The sequence below is a fragment of the Salvelinus sp. IW2-2015 genome, linkage group LG15, assembly GCF_002910315.2.
Source record: "Salvelinus sp. IW2-2015 linkage group LG15, ASM291031v2, whole genome shotgun sequence".
Taxonomy (NCBI): Eukaryota; Metazoa; Chordata; class Actinopteri; order Salmoniformes; family Salmonidae; genus Salvelinus; species Salvelinus sp. IW2-2015.
In genome coordinates, this window is record NC_036855.1 from 35,937,950 (window position 1) to 35,960,148 (window position 22,199).

Consider the following 22,199-nt stretch of genomic DNA (forward strand, 5'->3'; position numbering starts at 1 on the left):
TACAATTTGATTTGATACTGTACATTAGGCAAACGCACCATGCCCCCCTTCAGTTTCATCCACAGCTTAGAGTCGACATATGCCGATATAAGCCTGATGTGTAGGCTAGTTACTGTTTCTGAACTGTAAGTAAGACATTAGGCTTGTTTCTTATCAGATACAGTCACCATTTATTGTCCATAATATAAACCCATTAACCCTAGATGAGAAAAATACATTTTGTAATGAACATTGACATGTGAAGTTTATCAAAACATTACAGGACAACACAGTATTTCAGCATTTTATTTCATATTTTGAAAAGATATATTGTGCAGTAATATGGCATCATAACAATTGAAAATCAAATTATTGGCGACGACAGGTAAGGTGTACAAATAACTGTCAACCCAACCAGGCCAATAAGGCCAATGTGTTCCTTTCAACCAGTTACCTGCTGATATCTAGCCTGGTCACAGATCTGTTTGTGCTCTTGCCAACTCCATTGCTTATTGTCAAAGCCAAACACAATGAGTGACAAGGAGTTATCATGATAGCACAAAAAGCAAAAACAGACTGGCTCTCAGGCTAAGAGATATAATCAGACATCCCAAACCTCTCCTCGAGTACCCCCAGCCAGCCCAGTTATTTTATGTATTCCAGAACTAGCACTGCTGATTCAACTAATGAAGGTCTTGATGATTAGGTAACCATTTCAATCAGCTATGCTCGTTCTGAAATACATCAAAGAAGTGGACTGGCTGGGGGTACTCAAGGAGAAGTTTGGGAAGCACTGTGATAGGATATCATATGCAAAATGAATGAAAATAACATGCATTTATGAAATAGGAGATGAAAATGTCTAGAATCATGATGTCATGTAACTGGAAAGAAAAAACAAATGTCTGTCAAAAACAGTGCAATAAAACATTCGAGACATAATCACCTCCTGATTTCTAATTCAAATCATCACATTCTTCATTCTCATTAGCCTGGATGCTTGACTCGTTCTGCATTCCACAATGCTACATCTGGTTTTACCAAGCCTCGGTCGCTTCAGGTTGTGATTGTAACACCAGAGTTGTAGGACTTATTGCTGCATGAGGTCATATGAATATACGTACGCGTTAACAGTATGTCACTTTGGAGAAAAGCGTCTGCTGGATGACAGTATGTACAATTTTTGCCTTGTCTGGTAAGATAAAGTCGAAAAAGACAGGCACCCAGGCTAAAGTATATTCTCACAGAGACTGATTTAAAAATAAGAAAAATCCTAACGTCAATCCCAACTTTAGGATTTCCCCCCCGTTTTTCTTATCTGCGGTGAACATTTTGTCGATAAACATTCTAGACAGAAGTTGCACTGATTTAAAATTCACCACCTCATTCACAGTCACATAAATGTTTACTTTATTGACAAAAAAACTACAACAAAAGTTCAACTATAGGAGCAAAGGCTTTTCGTCACAGAATCACACAGAGCTTGGAGGTGTGCCGTAAGCTGTGGTACGCCTTTAGCCGGTCCTTTTTACTCACGCTGGACCCGACCACATGTGTAACCACAGGCATGCTCTCCACCGCCCGCCTCTTGTGCGCACGGTGCAACAGAATCCTATAAATGCCCGTAACAGAACTCCTACAGTCCTTCCCCTGATTATTYAAGAYATGCTCCGKGGTGATCCCTAGTRTCTCCAGYGCCYCCCTCACCTCCGCCTCRTCCTCCTCCAACTCTGAAGGCGTGCTCTCGGCCAGATAGGACGGGTCCAGTTTAAAAGGCTCCATGGCCCGGGGGAAGTCTATAGGCAGCAGCCACTCACAGCCCATCATCTGCTCCACACTGCAGCGGTCTGAGGGCTGGGGCTGGAGGATGCCTCTGATCAGCCTCTGGCAGGGCTCCTGTACCCAGGAGGGCAGCACATAGGCCCCCTCYAGRATRCAGCGCTTCARYTTGGCMACCGTGTCCGCCCTRAAGGGCATGSTTCCTGTCACCATGAAGAACAGCATGATGCCCAGGGCCCAGATGTCTACGAAGACGCCCAGGTAGTGTTCGTCCCTGAAGAGTTCAGGCGCGGCGTAGGGCGGGGAGCCGCAGAACGTGTTGAGGGTCTCGTCGCGGCGGCTCAGCGTGCTGAAGCCGAAGTCTCCCACCTTGACGCAGGTGCTGCACGTGTAGAACACGTTCTCTGCCTTCAGGTCACGGTGAATGATGCTGTTGTCATGCTGTGGGGTGGGTCAAAGATTTATCTGGTTAACATACCGATATGTACCTTAAATACATCTCATACTCTTTAAATTACATTCAACGTTGCACAACGAAAAAGAAAAGAGACTGCATAATATTTATTTGGGTGAGCTCTGATGATTACACTGAAAAGTGTATGTATGCAGGACTTCAGCCCTGGACCATACCATGTGTTTGACAGCCGAGAGGATCTGAGAGAAGACAATCTTGCTGTCGATGTCCGACAGTTTCCCCTCCATGCTAATCTTGGTGTAGAGCTCTCCTCCACCAGCATACTCCATCACCAGGTGTAACCGTGACAACGTCTCCACCACCTGTCACCCGGCAGGAAGGCAGAGAGAGTATGGTCAAGTTGTCTTCTGATAAACTCTGTTTCAGTGCACTGCACTGATGATCTTAGCTTCTGACCAGGCTTTGTGTAACTCATTCCTTATCAACAGTGTGTGTGTGTGTGTGTGTGTGTGTGTGTGTGTGTGTGTGTGTGTGTGTGTGTGTGTGTGTGTGTGTGTGTGTGTGTGTGTGTGTCCGTCCGACCTCGTAGAGACGTATGATGTTGGGGTGGTGTAGTCTCTCCATGCTGGAGATCTCTCTGGACAGTAGCCTCTGGGTCTTCTGGTCCAGCTTGGTCTTATCCAGGATTTTAATGGCCACCTTGTCTGAAGGAGAACAGACAGAGGGACATGTTCATTAAACATAGAAGTTAGTACCAAAAAGAAGAGGTTGAGAGAAGGAGTAAGGCTATATTAGCTTTTGGTGTTTTATTCTCTATTGAAAAGACTGCGCAATACTTTGTCGATGTCAACACACACTTCATTAGCATATCTGTATGCATAAGCAAGTTATGTGGCCGATGAAACGAGTGTATTCTACATTCTATTCCAAGCTAGGTGGCTTTCTCAAGTATGATGTCATAATAAGGACTGACATTTTTCATACTTTTCGGTTTCGTTCTGTCACTATGATAATGGGATATTTATATTCAATATCAGTTGTGGAATGTGGTTCAATATTCCGGGAAATGCCCAGATCCTGATTTACACTTGTGGCAAGAGGATGTGCTTTACAGCGATCTAACCAACGTGATTCAAAACGCATAGCTAGCTAGCCTATTCAAAGGCGAGTATCTGCATATTTTTCTCAAAGTAGCTTGCTTGTTCTGCAGCATCGGCCATCAGTGTGTTCTTGGTGCTAGCTTCCTTTACTGCAGGAATCAGGAGAACCAGCAGGAGGAGCTAGAGGAGGAGGATTTGACTGAATATGAGCCAGTCAATGTTGTGGATGTAAGTCCTGAGATGAGGCACGGGAGGAGCTGGATAATGTTGACTTTAACTTTGTGGAACAACTGACCATTGAAAACCTCAAGGACAGCTATCTGATGTCTGGGGTTCAGCTCATTCCGTTGTCCCCCAGCCTTCTCCTTTACCTCCATGGCTATAATTGAATGAACAGGATTACATACAACACTCCGCATGGTGCCTGGCAACACAGAAAACAAATCGCAAACTTCCTAACTAAATGTAACACTGCTGGGCATCTCCACCCATTATCTGGGGGTGCACCAGAGCAAGCAGCTAAAGCCTATGACTGTCTCTGGGACCAAATCCCATAACGTAGCTTTAAAAAGAGCTGTAGAAGCCTAGACAAATCTGCAAACAGTTAGATACAGGCTTATGTTATTGCTTTCTTGTATGCTATTGTATATTGTCAATTTTCTCTGAGGCAACTAACTAATTTGTTAGAGAGCTTGATTTTCATGGAAACCCATTTTCTTGATTATAGCCTATTCTAAAACAATCAATTATAAGTATTATCATTTCAACAAGAACATTACTTTCTTGAAAAGTCGTATTCGACTATTGATGAGACGACAGGACAGAGCAGAAATAACCAAACGGAAATTATGATCACACATACTGCGTAGGTTGTAGAGAACAAAAAGAACATGAATACATCCAATTGAACCCATTTAGGAGAGGGGTGAAGCTGGTTCAGATTTGGCTTTGGGGAGTAGAAGCTCCTCAGAGGAGGAAAGGGAGGACCATCCTCCTCAGGGAATTTAATAAAATTAAAAAGTGAAACAATAAAAAAGTTATCCTTTTTAGAAAAAGACTATACTAAATATACTATATATACAAAAGTATGTGGACACCCCTTCAAATTAGTGGATTCGGCTATTTCAGCCACACCCGTTGCTGCCTGGTGTATAAAATTGAGCACATAGCCATGCAATCTCCATAGACAAACATTGGCAGTAGAATGGCCTTACTGAAGTGCTCAGTGACTTTCAACGTGGCACCGTCATAGGATGCCACCTTTCCAACAAGTCAGTTCGTCAAATGTCTGCCCTACTAGAGCTGCCTCGGTCAACTGTAAGTGCTGCTATTGTGAAGTGGAAAGTTTTTTATATTTTTATTTTTATTTCACCTTTATTTAACCAGGTAGACTAGTTGAGAACAAGTTCTCAATTACAACTGCGACCTGACCAAGATAAAGCAAAGCAGTGCGACACAAACAACAACACAGAGTTACACAAGGAATAAACAAACATACAGTCAAAAATACAATAGAAAAAGTCTATATACAGTGTGTGCAAATGAGGTAGAATAAGGAAGGTAAGGCAATAAATAGTCCATAGTGGCAAAATAATTACAATATAGCAATTAAACACTGGAGTGATAGATGTGTAGAAGATGAGTGTGCAAGTAGAGATACTGGGGCATGCTTATTTAAGATGGTGAGGAAAGCACTTTTAAAGAATAACCAGGTATCCGCTACTGAAGGAATGAGGTCAATATCCTTCCATGATACCCGGGCCAGGTCGATTAGAAAGGCCTGCTCGCTGAAGTGTTTTAGGGAGCGTTTGACAGTGATGAGGGGTGGTCGTTTGACCTCAGACCCATTATGGACGCAGGCAATGAGGCAGTGATCGCTGAGATCCTGGTTGAAGACAGCAGATGTGTATTTGGAGGGCAGGTTGGTTAGGATGATATCTAGGAGGGTGCCCGTGTTTACGGATTCGGGGTTGTACATGGTAGGTTCATTGATAATTTGTGTGAGATTGAGGGCAGCAAGCTTAGATTGTAGGATGGCCGGGGTGTTAAGCATGTCCCAGTTTAGGTCACCTAACAGCACGAGCTCTGAAGATAGATGGGGGGCAATCAATTCACATATGGTGTCCAGGGCAAAGCTGGGAGCAGAAGGTGGTCTATAGCAAGCGGCAACGGTGAGAGACTTGTTTCTGGAAAGGTGGATTTGAAAAAATAGAAGCTCAAATTGTTTGGGCACAGACGTCAAGGAGCAACTACGGCTCAGCCGCGAAGTTGTAGGCCACACAAGCTCATAGAACGGGACTGCCGAGTGCTGAAGCGCGTAGCGTGTACAAATCGTCTGTCCTCGGTAGCAACACTAACTTCAGCACTTCAGCAAGAGCTGTTTGTCGGGAGCTTCATGAAATGGGTTTCCATGGCCAAACAGCCGCACACAAGCCTAAGATCACCATGCGCAATGCCAAGTTTCGGCTGGAGTGGCGTAAAGCTCGCCACCATTGGACTCTGGAGCAGTGGAAATGCGTTCTCTGGAGTGATGAATCACGCTTCACCATCTGGCAGTCTGACGGACGAATCTGGGTTTGGCGGATGCCAGGAGAACTCTACCTACCTCAATGCATAGTGCCAACTGTAAAGTTTGGTGGAGGAGGAATAATGGTCTGGGGATTTGTTCATGGTTCGGGCTAGGCCCCTTATTTCCAGTGAAGGGAAATCTTAACGCAAACAGCATAAAATAATATTCAAGACGATTCTGTGCTTACAAATTTGTGGCAGTTTGAGGAAGGCCCTTTCCTGTTTCAGCATGACAATGCCCCCATGTACAAAGCGAGGTAAATACAGAAATGGTTTGTCGAGATTGGTGTGGAAGAACTTGACTGGCCTGCACAGAGCCCTGACCTCAACTCCACTGAATACCTTTGGGATGAATTGGAACGCCATCTGTGAGCCAGGCCTAATCGCCCAACCTTACTAATGTGCTTGTGGCTGAATGGAAGCAAGGCCCCACAGCAATGTTCCAACATCTAGTGGAAAGCCTTCCCAGAAGAGTAGAGGCTGTTATAACAGCAAAGGCGGGGACCAACTCCATATTAATGCCCATGATTTTGGAATGAGATGTTCGACAAACAGGTCTCCACATACTTTTGGTCATGTAGTGTATATTCACGTCACCAAATAATTGATTAAAACACACTGTTTTGCAAGGAAGTTCTACAGTAGCCTCAACAGCACTCTGGGGTAGCACCATGGTATAGCCGAAGGACAGCTAGTTTCCATCCTCTTTTGGGTACATTGACCTCATGACAACTTCCGAAGGACGTCCATCAACCTATCAGAGCTCTTGCATAATGAACTGACATGTTGTTGACCCAATCAAAGGATCAGAGAATTAATCTAGTACCGAAAGTATAAGCTACAGCTAGCTAGCACTGCAGTGTATAAAAGGTGGTGTGAAGTTGACTATAAGAGAGAGAAAGACAATAGTTGAACAGTTCTGAACAAATTAATTCCTTAAAAATGAAGGACAAGCTGTTTTGCCTGTGGTTATGGAACCCTGACCTGTTCCCTGGATGTGCTACCTTGTCGCAGACCTGCCGCTCTCTCTCTCTCTCTCTCTCTCTCTCTCTCTCTCTCTCTCTCTCTCTCTCTCTCTCTCTCTCTCTTCTCTCTCTCTCTCTCCTCTCTTCCTCTCGTCTCTCTCTCTCTTCTCTCTTCTCTCTCTCTCTCTCTCTCTCTCTCTCTCTCCTCTCTTTCTCTTCTCTCTCTTTCTCTCTCTCTCTCTTCTCTCTCTCTTCTCTCTCTCTCTTCTCTCTCTCTTCTCTCTCTCTCATCTCTCCTCTCTCTCCTCTCTCTCTCTCTCTCTCTCGTCTCTCTCTCTCTCTCTCTCTCTCTCTCTCTCTCTCTGAGAATTAGGCATTTCTAATTTCTCACTTTCACTTACCTGGCTAGCGAATGCAGCTAGCTAGTTTAGCCGACTCAAACACCTGGCTCAAACAGAAAGGGATGCTATGTTAGCTAGCTGGCTATGGCTTTCCAACACTGAAACTCTTCCAAGTCAAGGTAAGCTTTTGCTTTATCTGCCGGCACTGTACTGCATGATTGTAGCAGGTTTATTAACATGTTAGTTCTAGTAGCTAGCTATGTTGACTATGACATTAGCTAATATGGTGACAACGATGTAGGCTGTGTGTGTAGTGGTTATGCGATTATGGTATGAAGGTTTGGCTTGGAAAGGTATTGTCGCCTGGTCACAGGTACTGAAGTCCACAAGCGAAGGGAAAAGTTGAGAGGAGGAGAGCGAGTAAATGCAAGAAGAAATTACACAACGAGCAAACATACTATTTGTATGTGGCTTCTATGAAAATGAACTGTGTTTGCATACCTGCATTTGTACAATAGAAACTCTTGTTTGCAACTGTTGGACTAATGATTACACCCTAGGTCAGCTAGATACACGCAAGAGTGTCCAAGGCGGTATTGAATGTGTCCCTGTCCGTCTTTGATTACTTGATTACACTAATTTGTCTCTTGACCTGTGCACCTACGTTGTAAACTTTCATTCATAGGCTAGGATGTAGCAACCTCATGATGGGTTCAAGGAAAATTTGAATATCATGTGGTAGCCTAAACCTATCAATGTTACATTGAGCTGGGTGAATGGATTATGAATGACAGTCATCCAATATGCTGTAATATAAATAAGGCCATGCTCATCGTAAACAGCTCTGATCACCCTGACCTCACCTGTAGCACCCATACTTGATATCAATAGCATAAATTAATTAATAATATAAAGGAATAAAACAAAGATCTTGGCTAATAGGGTATGGAAAAGTCCCTAAGCGGTGTGATGGTGCTGAGATATCTAATTGTGCTTTGACATGCATAATTAATTAAGACTGGTATTAGTCTCTCTTTCTGCTCTGCCACAGCTTTCAGTGACAGCCTTTAAAAATGCCCCGGAGCTCATTTTGCTTTTTGTCGGACTAAGCAAGCGATACCACGCACGCACACTCACTCACACTACATACAGTCTTTGATGAAGCATGCGGCAATTCCAGCCGTCGCTAGGGAAACACGAGATCTCTAATCAATCCATCTTTTCAAGGGCAGCAGACAAGCTGTCCCTCTGTGGCTGATTCAGACCACAGGCCCAAACCACTGGCTCATTAGCAAACCGCTATCTAAGGACACGTATTATTAGCTCATTGATGAAAACAGCTAGTCGGTCATCACGGTGGTTTGCGACTTTGCTGGAGCAGAGAAGCTGGGATTTTCCGAGAACTATTCGACTCAATCCAGCATATTTAGTGAAGATTGGCCAGGCCTAAATATCTTCTCACTTTTACTGGTCAATGAATTGAATAATTTAAAAGATTCAAAGGTTTGGTGAGCATCTACAGTACAGCAGGGCTGTGTCTGTTATGTTAAACATCAGTTAATGTGTTTGCTGCTTGGCAGGGGTCTTCCTTACCGTTGGTGAGGGCGTGGATCCCCAGCTTGACATGGGAGAAGTTTCCACAGCCGATCTCCCCGCGGACCTTGTAGAAGCCGATACGTCGGCCCACTGTGAGCTCACGGACCACCCTGTCAGTAGGGTTACCAGAGGGGTTGCCAAATAATCATCATTAACAAATGATCCAGAAAAACAATACATGATAATGAATTTTCTTTCTCGTTGTGTTCTAAGAGAGCGTTGGGCGTCCTGGTTCTACCTGTCGTCCTGGCACATGTCGAGGTTCAGCCTCTCCAGGGGGGTGAGTTGGCGGGCAGGGACCCCCTCATCATCTGTAGTGATGTCCGAGCTGTCCTGACGGCTCCAGCGGGCATATCTCCTGTCCTGACCGCCTGTTCTCCCAGCCCCAGAGCCCCTGGAACTCCCCACCGTAGCCCCAGCAGAGCCTACCCCAGAGGGGTACACGGCCGTCATCCTACCCAGGATGCCTAGGATGGGGGTAGCTCATGGCTGGAGGGGGTTCTGATGCAAGGCACCACCTGTGGGTGAACACACCGAACAGAACGTTATCATGAGGGAAATACCCAGAGCCCTGTTCAATCCAGCCTATAAAACCCATTTTCTGGGCTGCAAAAACACACACTTCCTTTATTTTATTCATGATCTCACCAAAACCATACTAAAAGCGAAGAGCAAAGTGTGAATCTCACCTTTATACATAGGGTCCATGTAGAGAACTTTTCTGTTCACCGAATGTCCAGACGACCGCAGATCTAAGCCAGAGAGACAAAACAGAGGCTACTATTCTATTCCTCAAGTGCGTCTCTCCAGACCTTCGATGGACTGCCGTTTGAACACTCCCTTAACCAAGGCGGTTGATGACAGTTTCTGACCCATAGCTCAAGGAAGTTAACCCCAGACCGTTTGTAGGCCCAACTTGTTGCTCTAGATCATTCTTTGAAACAGAGGATGGATTAGAGTGAACAACATTTCACCTCAGTCCGCTGGCTCGCTCATTAGTGCAGCTGCGTTTTAATTGGCTCTTTGATTCCCTGAGATATAAATAGCCCACGGGTGGTGGAGGAGGGGGGGAGGGAGGAAAGGAATATGGCTGAACGTTAAGGTGCTGCCATGAGTTACTTCCTTAAACGCCCCACAAAGTTGTCCATCTCTTGGGGCGGCAGGTAGCCTAGTGGTCAGAGCGTTTGGCCAATAACCGAAAGGTTGTTGGATTGAATCCCTCAGCTGACAAGGTAAAAATCGGTTGTTCTGCCCCTGAACAAGGCAGTTAACCCACTGTTCCCTGGTAGGCTGTCATTGTAAATAAGGTTTTGTTGTTAATTAACTGACTTGCCAAGTTAAATAAAGATATATTTTTTTAATTGGAACAATGAACTCAGTTGAAACATGAACTCTTTTCCCACTCTCTCGTCTCTTCTCTCTAAAACGCTGGTGCAGGGATTAATGAAGACAGTCGCTACATCTTTTAATCCCGGCTTTATTCATTGTGCGTGTGAGCATGTGTGTGTGTGAGGGTAGTATACAGAATACGTGTACATACTTGTGGACAAGTGTTAATGTATGTCTGCTTACCTGTGTGAACACTCAAACACACTCACAAACTGATTAGAACATATTTTGTTTTCAGGAGATGATTAGGTGACAAGTGTGTGTGTGTGTGTGTGTGTGTGCAGGCACATTTGTGCACGTGTGTCTGTGCTAGTTCATTCACACGTGTGTATCTGTACGTGTGTGTGATTAGGTGATAACTACTTGTTCTGAAAGCTCTAACAATGTCCCTGGAGTAGAGGCGGAGGTGGCTTTACACTCATTAATGTGTTTATTATGGATGGTAAGGGAAACAAGCTTTTCTAACCTTGCACTAACTCACTTAGCACCACTGTCATGTGTCATGGCCAAGGGTCTAACCTATGCTCATAGGGCCAGTTTCCCGGACACAGATTAGCCTTCACAATTGAGAACTTTTAATTGAGATTCTCCATTGATAATGCTTTTTTAGTCCAAGACTAGGCCTAATCTGTGTCTGGGAAATGCCAAACAGATTATAGGGCCTACTTTGTGATTATTAAGAATGAATCACAACGCACTCTTCTGCTGACATATCAGAGGGATGCATGCTATGACACTAACAGACAGAGAGAGAGAGAGAGTGAGATAGAGAGAGAGGAGTAAAGAGGGTTTGAATCTTTGAAGGTGAGCACACTTGAGTTCATCTGTCTGAGAACCCTCCCACACTATAATAACCTGTAATGCAGCATGATCCTCTCCATCATAGAAAAGGGTTAGGTCCTTTATCCTCAGCCCAAACACCAGACATACTACTGTTCTCACACAACCACACTGCTCTCTAATACTACACCGATGTATCTCAGACATGACCGGCCAATAGCCATACACCATCACCGACAGACAAACGTCAACAGAGGAGGGACGCCTGTGTACGCAGGTTTTCAGTCCAATTCTAGGCATTTGCAATCTACATTTGCTTTTCCAGAATATACAACTATAGTACATTTCTACAAATACCAATTGATCGATTCCGCAGCAATTACCAATCTAAATGTACATAATTATGATCTTATATAAACACCTCATTAAGACACATGATATCTCAAAACAGAATATCACTTGTCTTGCCAGGAGCTCCCCTATTCAATGTCTATTAACGGGAAGCAGTGGAGGTGGAGCATAGCAAATCAAAGAGATTCCCCTTTGTGACCTCTCCCATCTGTCCAGCCTTCAAACACCTTTCTGCCTTCCTGTGTCTCTCGAGCATGAATATCTAACGATTGATCTGAGGCCGACTAAAAGGACTCGCCAAGAGAGAAGAGGGCTCCGCTTTTACGGCACAAAGCGAACACTGCTCTGCAAAGTATAATTATGCTAAAACAAGCATTTCACTGCACCTGCTATAACATCTGCTAAACTGAGCACGCGACCAATAAACTTTGATTTGATATTAGCCATATATGTGAGCGTGCACACACACACACACACACACACACACACACACACACACACACACACACACACACACACACACACACACACACACACACACACACACACACACACACACACACACACACACACACACACACACACACACACACAGGAAAGGTGTTGTTTATGAATTGTAATTGGCAGCTGATACACCTGAGTGTACAGAGTACCTAAAAGGTGACCTCAGTAAATCGATGGGCTCCCGAGTGGCACAGTGGTCTAAGGCACTGCAACTCAGTGCAAGAGGCGTCACTACAGTCCCTGGTTCGAATTCAGGCTGTATCACATCCGGCCGTGATTGGGTGTCCCATAGGGCGGCGCACAATTGGCCCAGTGTCGTCCAGGTTTGGCCGGGGTAAGCCGTCATTGTAAATAAGAATAATTTGTTCTTAACTGACTTGCCTAGTTAAATGGTTAAATAAAATGGGAAATGTTTGTGTTTAGTGTCAGGTTGACAACTCCACTTGGTTGCTTGGCAATGGACAGTGAGCATATTTGTGTGCATCTCTATTCTGGATTAGGTATTAACTGGTGAATGTGAAGAGAGAGCAGGGCACTGTGTTCACAATTACACATTGCTTCATTGAGTTTAAATCACACACACCACAGGAGGTTGGTGGCACCTTAATTGGGGAGGATGGGCTTGTGGTAATGGCTGGAGCGGAACAGGTGGAATGGTATCAAATATATCAAACACATGGTTAGATGCCATTCCATTTGCTCCGTTCCAGCCATTATTATGAGCCGTCCTCCCCTCAGCAGCCTACATTGACACATACATACATACACACTAGCTAAATGACGCTACCTTTCTGTAAGGTGTAACATCAAATTATAAATTAGATCTACATGGTAAAAATACTTATTCACGAGCCTGTAAAAGAGATTCAACTCACCAGTCAAATAGCAGCAGACAGTGGCTAAGGATCCATTAGGATGGTTGGTGGTGGAGGGCTGGTCCAAGCTCTGGTGATCCTCTTCGTTTACTCTGCAATAACAATGGCGAAAACTATAATCGAAGAATCCATCCACAACACGTAAYGTAGATCTGCAGTGCACTCCACTCTCCCTACATGTAGGCTACCAGTTGTATGAGAGGATGTATTTCCCTTGAGAGAGGCACTGGTACTGCAGCTCACAACACCAGGTAGCTATGGGGAAATGCTTTCTACGAAAGGGATCCTCCTCTTCCTTTCACTAAAACTCTCTCTCACTGTCTCGCTCTCACTGTCTCTCTCTCACTGTCTCACTCTCACTGTCTCTCTCTCACTGTCTCTCTCTCACTCTCTTACTCTCTCTCTGAATTCTCTCTCTTAGTCTTGGTCTGCTTGTGTGTGTCACACACACACACACACACACACACACAGAGGGAGGGAGGGAGCGAGAGAGCGCTCTGGCCACACAAAGCTCCCCTGTGTGATAATTGAGATGTGCGGGTTGTGGAGAATAAAGAGCTGAGCGGTGAAAGGACAGGGACAACAGGGGCTGTGGGCCTTAGGAACAGACAGACAGGCCTCTCTGGAATCTGTTGGACAAACATTTCAAAACATTCACATCCAACAAAAGGACTGACCCAAATCTCCCCACTGCTATAACCCCTCTGTGCATGTACACACACACACACACACACACACACACACAACACACACACACACACACACACACACACACACACACACACACACACACACACCACACACACCACACACACCACACACACGACAGGACCAGAAAATGGCTCTGGCATTTCCCACACACTGGCCTATTATTCTTTGAGATAATAATAATTTTGCGAGACAAAAAAAACCAAGTGAGACAGGCACACTGGGCTAACAATGGACCAGCCCATCTGGCACTTGCCCGAAACGCCAGACCGCCCCTGCACACACCACCACACACACACAATGTTCTAATGCCCACCCCCTTGCTCTGAGTCATGGAGCCCCACCCAAAGAAACATAATCTGGGCATTTCTACAGGCCTGTTAGGTAGAGGCATGGGCTGCTTTAAAGCACACAGGATTGATCAGTGCTGTTTTTACGAGCTTGGCAACAAACCATCACATACCCTTGTTAATAATAGGTCTTGTAAAAGTGGCCAAGTAAAGACAAATAGCCTATACCTGTTATAACATAGTTCAGAAACTACAGTAAATGGTAATAATGTGTTTACATAACAATTAGAGATCGACCGATTAATCGGAATGGCCGATTAATTAGGGCCGATTTCAAGTTTTCATAACAATCTCGGAAATCGGTATTTTCGGACACCGATTTGGCCAATGTTTTTTTTTTTTTTTTTTTTACACGTTTATTTAACTAGGCAATTCAGTTAAGAACACATTTCTATTATCAATGACGGCCTAGGAACGGTGGGTTAACTCTTGTCAGGGCAGAACGACAGTTTTTCCCTTGTCAGCTCGTGATTCGTTTTTGCAACCTCCGGTTACTAGTCCAACGCTCTAAACCACCTCCTTACCATTGCACTCCACGAGGAGCCTGCGTGGCAGGCTGACTACCTGTTACGCGAGGCGCAGCAAGAAGCCAAGGTATGCTAGCTAGCATTAAATTTATAAAAAACAATTAATCTTCACATAATCACTAGTTAACTACACATGATTGAAGATATTACTAGTTTATCTAGCGTGTCCTGCATTGCATATAATCGATGCGGTGGCCTGAGTTAATTCTCATCGAATCACAGCCTACTTCGCCAAACGGGTGATGATTTAGCACTGTCGTTGTACCAAACCTAACCATAAATATCAATGCCTTCTTTAAAATCAATACACAAGTATATATTTTAAACCTGCATATTAGTTTCATTATTGCCTGCTACCATGAATTTCTTATAATTAGGGGTAATTGGTCAATTCTCTTGCGTTCCGTGCAAGCGTCAGGGTATATGCAGCAGTTTGGGACCCTGGCTCGTTGCGAACTGTGGAAGTCCATTTATTCCTAACAAAGACCGTAATTAATTGGCCAGAATGTACATAATTATGACATAACATTGAAGGTTGTACAAGTAACAGCAATATTTAGACTTAGGGATGCCACCCGCTTAGATAAAATACGAAACGGTTCCGTATTTCACTGAAAGAATAAACGTTTTGTTTTATAAATGATATGGGCAATCCGGAACTGTAATGACCAAAGGCTCATATTCTGTGTGTTATTATGTTATAATTAAGTCTATGATTTGATATTTGATAGCAGTCTGACTGAGCGATGGTAGGCAGCAGCAGTTCTCGTACGCATTCATTCAAAAAGCATTTTCGTGCGTTTGCCAGCAGCTCTTTGCAGTGCTTCAAGCATTGAGCTGTTTATGACTTCAAGCCTATCAACTCCCGAGATTAGGCTGGTGTAACCGATGTGAAATGGCTAGCTAGTAGCGGAGTGCGCACTAATAGTGTTTCGATCGGTGACGTCACTCGCTCTGAGACTTGGAGTAGTTGTTCCCCTTGCTCGCAGGGCCCGGCTTTTGTGGAGCGATGGTGTAAGCGAATGCTTCGAGGGTGGCTGTTGTCGATGTGTTCCTGGTTCGAGCCCAGGTAGGGGCGAGGAGAGGGACGGAAGCTATACTGTTACACTGGCAATACTAAAGTGCCTATAAGAATAGTCAAAGGTATATGAAATACAAAATGGATAGAGAGAAATAGTCCTAATAATTCCTATATAACTACAACCTAAAACTTCTTACCTGGGAATATTGAAGACTCGTTAAAAGGAACCATCAGCTTTCATATGTTCTCATGTTCGAGCAAGGGAACTTAAACGTTAGCTTTTTTACATGGCACATATTGCACTTTTACTTTCTTCTCCAACACTTTGTTTTTGCATTATTTAAACCAAATTGAACATGTTTCATTATTTATTTGAGGCTAAATTGATTTTATTGATGTATTATATTAAGTTAAAATAAGTGTTCATTCAGTATTGTTGTAATTGTCATTATTACCCAATTTTTTTTGTATTTATAAATTTTTTAAATTATTTTTTAAAATCGTACGATTAATCGGTATCGGCTTTTTTTGGTCCTCCAATAATCGGTATTGGTATCGGCGTTGAAAAATCATAATTGGTCGACCTCTAATAACAATAACCTCCTTATTACTTTTGTTATACTTGTCAAGGCTCAGGAGAAGACCCAGATGCAGACAGTTTCGAAGTAACAAAAGTTTATTACAAAAACAGGGGGGCAGGCAAAYGACAGGTCAGTAGTTCAGAGCAGAGTCCAAAAGGTACAGAACGGCAGGCAGGCTCAGGGCAGGCAGAGGTCAGTAATCCAGGGTGGTGTGACAAGGTACAGACCGACAGGCAGGCTCAGGGCAGGCAGAAGGGTCAAAAAGCGGGAAAGCTAGAAAACAGGAACTAGAGACAGAAAGGAGCACGGGAAAAAACGCTGGTAGGCTTGATGAAACAAAACGAACTGGCAACAGACAAACAGAGAACACAGGTATAAATACACTGGGGATAATGAGGAAGATGGGCGACACCTGGAGGGAGGTGGAGACAAGCACAAAGACATGTGAACCAGATCAGGGTGTGACAATACTGGTACTACAAGGATGAAAGTTAGTCTCAGAAAGTGTCCATCACACAATAAGGTAAATGCCAGACTGTAAAAGTAAGCATTACTGACATATGAACATGGAGATATAATGCATTCGGAAAGTATTCGGACCCCTTGACTTTTTCCAAATTTTGTTACATTACAGCCTTATTCTAAAATTGATTAAATTGTTTTTTCCCCTCATCAATCTACACACAATACCCCATAATGACAAAGCAAAAACTGGTTTTTAGAAAGTTTTGCTAATTTATTAAATAAAAAACTGAATTTTCACATTTACATAAGTATTTATAACCTTTACTCAGTATATTGTTGAAGCACCTTTGGTAGCGATTACAGCCTTGAGTCTTCTTGGGTATGACGCTACAAGCTTGGCACACCTGCATTTGGGGAGTTTCTCCCATTCTTCTATGCAGATCCTCTCAAGCCCTGTCAGGTTGGATGGAGAGCGTTGCTGCACAGCTATTTTCAGGTCTCTCCAGAGATGTTCGATTGGGTTCAAGTCCGGGCTCTGGCTGGGCCACTCAAGGACATTCAGAGACTTGTCCCGAAGCCACTCTTGCGTTGTATTGGTTACGTGCAAAGGGTTGTCGTCCTGTTGGAGGGGGACCTTCACCCCAGTCTGAGGTCCTGAGCATTCTGGAGCAAGTTTTCATCATGGATCTCTCTGTACGTTGCTCTGTTCATCTTTCCCTCGATCCTGACTAGTCTCCCAGTCCCTGCCGCTGAAAAACATCTCCACAGCATGATGCTGCCACCACCATACTTCACCATAGGAATGGTGCCAGGTTTCCTCCAGAAATGACGCTTGGCATTCAGGCCAAAGAGTTCAATCTTGGTTTCATCAGACCTGAGAATCTTGCCCCTCATGGTCTGAGAGTCCTTTATGTGCCGTTTAGCGAACTCCAAGCGGGCTGTCACGTGCCTGCTACTGAGGAGTGGCTTCCGTCTGGCGACTCTACCATAAAGGCTTGATTGGTTGTCCTTCTGGAAGGTTCTCCCATCTCCACAGAGGAACTCTGGAGCGCTGTCAGAGTGACCATCGGGTTCTTGGTTACCTCCTTGACCAAGGCCCTTCTCCCCCGATTGCTCAGTTTGGCTGGGCGGCCAGCTCTAGGAAGTGTCTTGGTGGTTCCAAACGTCTTCCATTTAAGAATGATGGAGGCCACTGTGTTCTTGGAGACCTTCAATGCTGCAGACAGTTTTTGGTACCCTTCCCCAGATCTGTGCCTCGACACAATCCTGTCTCGAAGCTCTACAGACAATTTCTTCGACCTCATGACCTGGTTTTTGCTCTGATATGCACTGTCAACTGTGGGACCTTATATAGAGAGGTGTGTGCCTTTACAACTCATGTCCAATCAACTGAATTTACCACAGGTGGACTCCAATCAACTTTAGCAAAGGGTCTCATAGCAAAGGGTCTGAATAACGAATGTAAATAAGGTATCTGTTTTTTAGTTTTTATAAATTATCAAACATTTTTAAAAACCTGTTTCTGCTTTGTCATTTAGGGCTATTGTGTGTAGATTGATGTGATAAAAAAWATATATATTTTAGAATAAGGCTGTAACGTAACAGATGTGGAAAAAGTAAAAGAGTCTGAATACTTTCCGAATGCACTGTATAGCCTTGGCCTAGTAATCACTCATGGGCCTCCCCACCCTAAGAATGACATTCTGTGAACACTAGGTAAAGAACAGACGATTCAAACAAACCCAGCAGACTTGATTCGACCAATCATATAAAACGCCTTCAGAAGGGAGAGGAGTTTGATTACGTAGATAGCATCAGCAATTTGTCGGTGTAGGCTGAACAACAATCAGGCGAACGAGAGAGAAAGAGAGAGAGAGAGGTTAATCTGATCAGAATAATAACTCGACTTCAATCAGTGAACCCATTGAGTGACCACTGCTCACCAAGATCAAGTAGAGCTGGAAACAGATCAAAGAGAATCTTCCTTTTGAGACTAGTTCTAAATAGATCTACCTTATATAGTACAAGGTATGTGTTTTGTGCCCTGTTTGTGATGGGAGATAAAGGAAGCTGCATGAGGAGTGACTTCCAGGTCACACACACACACATCCCCGGTGGTCTGATGAAGTTACCATGACACTGTACAGAGGGAGAGAGGTGTTTTCGCACTGCTGTAAGCCCTCCGGGGAACACATGCACACCAGCTGAAATGATTGCTTGGACGAGGTATCACCAGTGACTCATTGATTGTACCAACTCACTGGGCAAGTGCTATCCTATCCATGCCACATCAACAGAAACACATAAGGTGTTAGGTAGAGAACAGTCCCAGGTCAGTGAGAACAGAGTGAATTATATGATATTCTACATTACATTTAGCCTACACCTGTTCTCTTCAACTCTATGGTCTCTACATCCTAATGAATCTCTCTGGGACATATTTTTCTTTGTGAGCAATAGGCAATGATCTACAAAATAGAAAAGAGACAAAGTGTTAAGAAGTTATGAGGTGCCTTGACCAGTGACAAGAGCCATTTCCGCTGCATTGTATCTCAATAATCTATGAACTTTCTTCTATTCTCTAATCTGAACACTTAAAAGCAGATTTTATCTTATAAAATCCGATTATTGTGTAATGTGCTCCGTGCGATGGAGCATCAAAGGCAAAGGAAACAGACATTCTGTCTAACAGCCACACAACAGTAGCCTATAGGCTCCCCACATTTGAGTGTTTATAGAATTTTAATGAAAGTGGTCAGAATTATATTTTTAGCACTCAGACCAAACCACTAAGCATTAGCTCAATGGGATAAGGGATTCTTGGATTTCTCAGACAACCCAGGTTTGATTGCAGGTTAGTTGCGAATTCTGGTTCACATTACAGGGAAAATGGTATAAAGACCTCACAACTAATTTACCCTATCCATCCTGCGAAACTAGGCAGCTTTGACTCAGGTATTCCATGCATCATTCTTGACACATCACACACACAGAGAGAGAGATAGAGATAGAGAGAGACACACACACAGAGAGACACACACTCACACACCTGTGTGTGCTCTCCCTCCACATTGGTGCTTCAGTCTCTAAACATCTAAACTTTAATGCGCAGTTAATCCCCTTTATCTACAGCAGTGTATCTCAAGGCAATGCTATTACATGACTTCCGACTATAGTAGCCTATAACCAACCTCTGCCCATTGAATCTGTCCACGAGAGAGTACTGCCCACTATGCTACCCCTAGACGCTGCTCATATGATCGATCTCTTCAATTAATAATAGGCCAACAGTGTTCTTATAAGTTTCAGTGATGTTCACAACATGTCATGTACCTGGTCTGTTTCAACCACAGCCACAAGGTAGCCTGAACGTGACAATAAAACGACATCGAGGAAGTGTCAGCAAGAACAGAACATATTGACACAGGGTAGGCTGCAAGAACATTCAGGACGTCAGAAGCGGCGTCACCTACACATAAACATCATAAGAATGCAGCCATTCAGCAGAATATTGCTATTCATTTTGCTTGGCCAACCTGTCAGCTATGCACAACACATGAAACACCCATGTCGCCTTACCTTTCTGTATTACATGCAGACGCCGATTCAAAAGGCAAAATTGCCGACAGAATTTATTCGGAGGACAACTATTTTACCCTGTAGTGTTGTCACTGATGGCTATTGCGACTTTGCTTCGCAACCAGCCAGTTTGCGACAGAGGGAATCCCTTTGAGTGACAGTTTCTTTGACGAATTAGGTACGGCATGGTGTGTTACCTGCCTCTCTTTAGCCAATGCATAAACGCGTTTGGTGGACTTGGCTGGAGTCCACGGGCATAGACAGAGGATTCGTTCAGCACCACTGAGCTAGTCCTGTGTAATTCTTTCTGCTTGCTGAGCTAGTCCTGTGTAATTCTTTCTGCTTGCGGTTCAATTGTCAGTTCAAACAGGAGGGGGGGCGGGGAAATCCCTGTCTTGTGCCACTTTCTTAAGCAATTTCATCAGATAATGTATTATTTGTGTACATTTTTGCTTTAGGACATTTATGTCATATTTTTATTAAACATTATTTCAGCTGGAAAGTCGAAAGCTTCCGACGTTTTGAATATAAAAAGGCCATTCAAGATGGTCGAAAGTCTTTACAGCATCAACAGCCATTGTTGATACATCTCTATCTTTTTTGTTGTATTGTACTAAACTGAAACATGTTCTTGTATTTGTTTTGTAAGTGTTTGACTTTAATAAACCCTGTTTGATATGTAGAAAGAAGAGGAAGGGAAGCGCTACTAAGGTACACAATAGTACATTTGGTAGACAGAAGGTGGTCTTTGGTAAAAGGGGTAAATTGGTCATCAAAAAGAAAGGAGGACCAAGGCACTCTTCATATAATTAATTAAAATGCCTTTATATGTATGGCATGTTCAATAGAAACAAAGTTTTTAAAAATCGACGCGTTTCGGCTGCATGGCCTTCGTCAGGGAGCACAAAGAAATAATACAATGTCCTCTTTTGAACAGCTTTTGAACAATTGGAAATTTTATGAAGAGTGCCTTGGTCTCCTTTCTTCCTGTTTGATATGTATCAAGTCTGGTAAGACTTTTTCCATTCTATTGCTTATAAACTTTGTTATTATTTTATTGTCACAATTTATTAAACTTGTTGGTCTACAATCAGCAGGGGACTCTCCAGATTTTCCTGGTTTTAATATAATTGAAATAACAGTTTGGTACATGGAACTAGGAAGTACTGATTTTGATTTGAGTGACATGTGTGTTGTCATTTGTGTAAATAGGGGTGGCTACTTTGTCCCCAAAATGTTGAATAGAATTCTATGGGAAAGCCATCAATTCCTGGTGCTTTTCTCCATGTGAACATTTTAACAGTATATATTATTTCTTATGTCTTGTCTGTTAATAAAGAAAATAATCACCTATAGATTTCATTCATTTGGACTTAACATAATTCAACAAATTCCATTCTATTGTTTTGAAAATACTTTTTTTTTTGTCTTATGTTTCTTAGGACCTGCCTAAACAAATGAGTAATGGATTTCTTTTTGAGGGTGTCTATTCAATAATGTATTAAAATAGACGCCCACCCACATCTGCACACCACTACTACCACTTTTCACTGCACAGGAGGTATACAAGGCCATATGAAAGGAAGAATGTGGTAAAAATTGGCCCATTTTTTTTCAAGCAAAATACCGTAAATCCTACGCGAAAGCAGTATTGTAGTGTATTTGAGGTTTAAAAGGCTTCGGAAGTTTGTAATTTCCACTTATAGTAGACATTTCAGACTGTATCAACCCCTTAAAAAATGTCCATTAATTTAACCCACTTAATAATTCACATTTCCTGTTGCTGCAGGATTATCTTCCAGCTGTAGCAAAGTGGCTCAAATTAAGATCCTACATCTGTACCTACTGTAAAATATTGTGGTGGATCTTTGATGTTATGGGGCTATTTTGCTTTCACTGGTCCTGGGGCTAAAAAACCTGGTTGGCGCTGCCAGGAGGCTGAAACTTGGCTGCAAGTGTATCTTCCAGCACGACCATAACCCCAAGCGCACGTCAAAATTCACACAAAACATATGTTAATAGGCCACAAAATCAACTTTTTGCAATGGCCATCTGTCTCCGGACTCAGTCCCGTGTAACTGGTGTGAAATGGCTAGCTAGTCAGCGGTGCGCTCTAGTAACTTTTCAATCGGTGACATCCCTTACTCTGAGACCTCGAAGTAGTTGTTTCCCCTTGGCTCTGCAAAGGCTGTGGCTATTGTGGAGCGATGGCTAACGATGCTTCGAGGGTGACTGTTGCCGGTGTGTGCTAGAGGATTCCAGGTTCAAGCCCTGGTTGGGATGAGAAGAGGGACAGGAGCAGTACTGTTACGTAGTTCAGCATTTT

General features: G+C 43.4%; 1 protein-coding gene across 2 annotated transcripts; it reads right to left on the bottom strand.

Moving 5' to 3' along the window:
• Positions 1 to 271: 271 nt before the first annotated feature.
• nim1ka (NIM1 serine/threonine protein kinase a) lies at positions 272 to 19,967 on the bottom strand. Of its 2 annotated transcripts, XM_024002757.1 has the most exons (8): positions 19,874 to 19,967; positions 12,643 to 12,734; positions 9,433 to 9,495; positions 8,982 to 9,261; positions 8,741 to 8,853; positions 2,756 to 2,877; positions 2,389 to 2,535; positions 272 to 2,199 (listed from the first exon to the last, which is right to left on the bottom strand). In XM_024002757.1, exons 4-8 carry the CDS (start codon positions 9,194 to 9,196, stop codon positions 1,444 to 1,446), a joined length of 1,353 nt encoding a protein of 450 aa, XP_023858525.1. In that variant the 5' UTR covers positions 9,197 to 9,261; positions 9,433 to 9,495; positions 12,643 to 12,734; positions 19,874 to 19,967; the 3' UTR covers positions 272 to 1,443. The 2 variants fall into 2 exon arrangements, with proteins under 2 accessions (XP_023858525.1, XP_070303218.1); XM_070447117.1 differs by lacking the exon at positions 19,874 to 19,967 and having other exon boundaries at positions 12,643 to 12,994.
• Between the last annotated feature and the right edge of the window lie 2,232 nt (positions 19,968 to 22,199).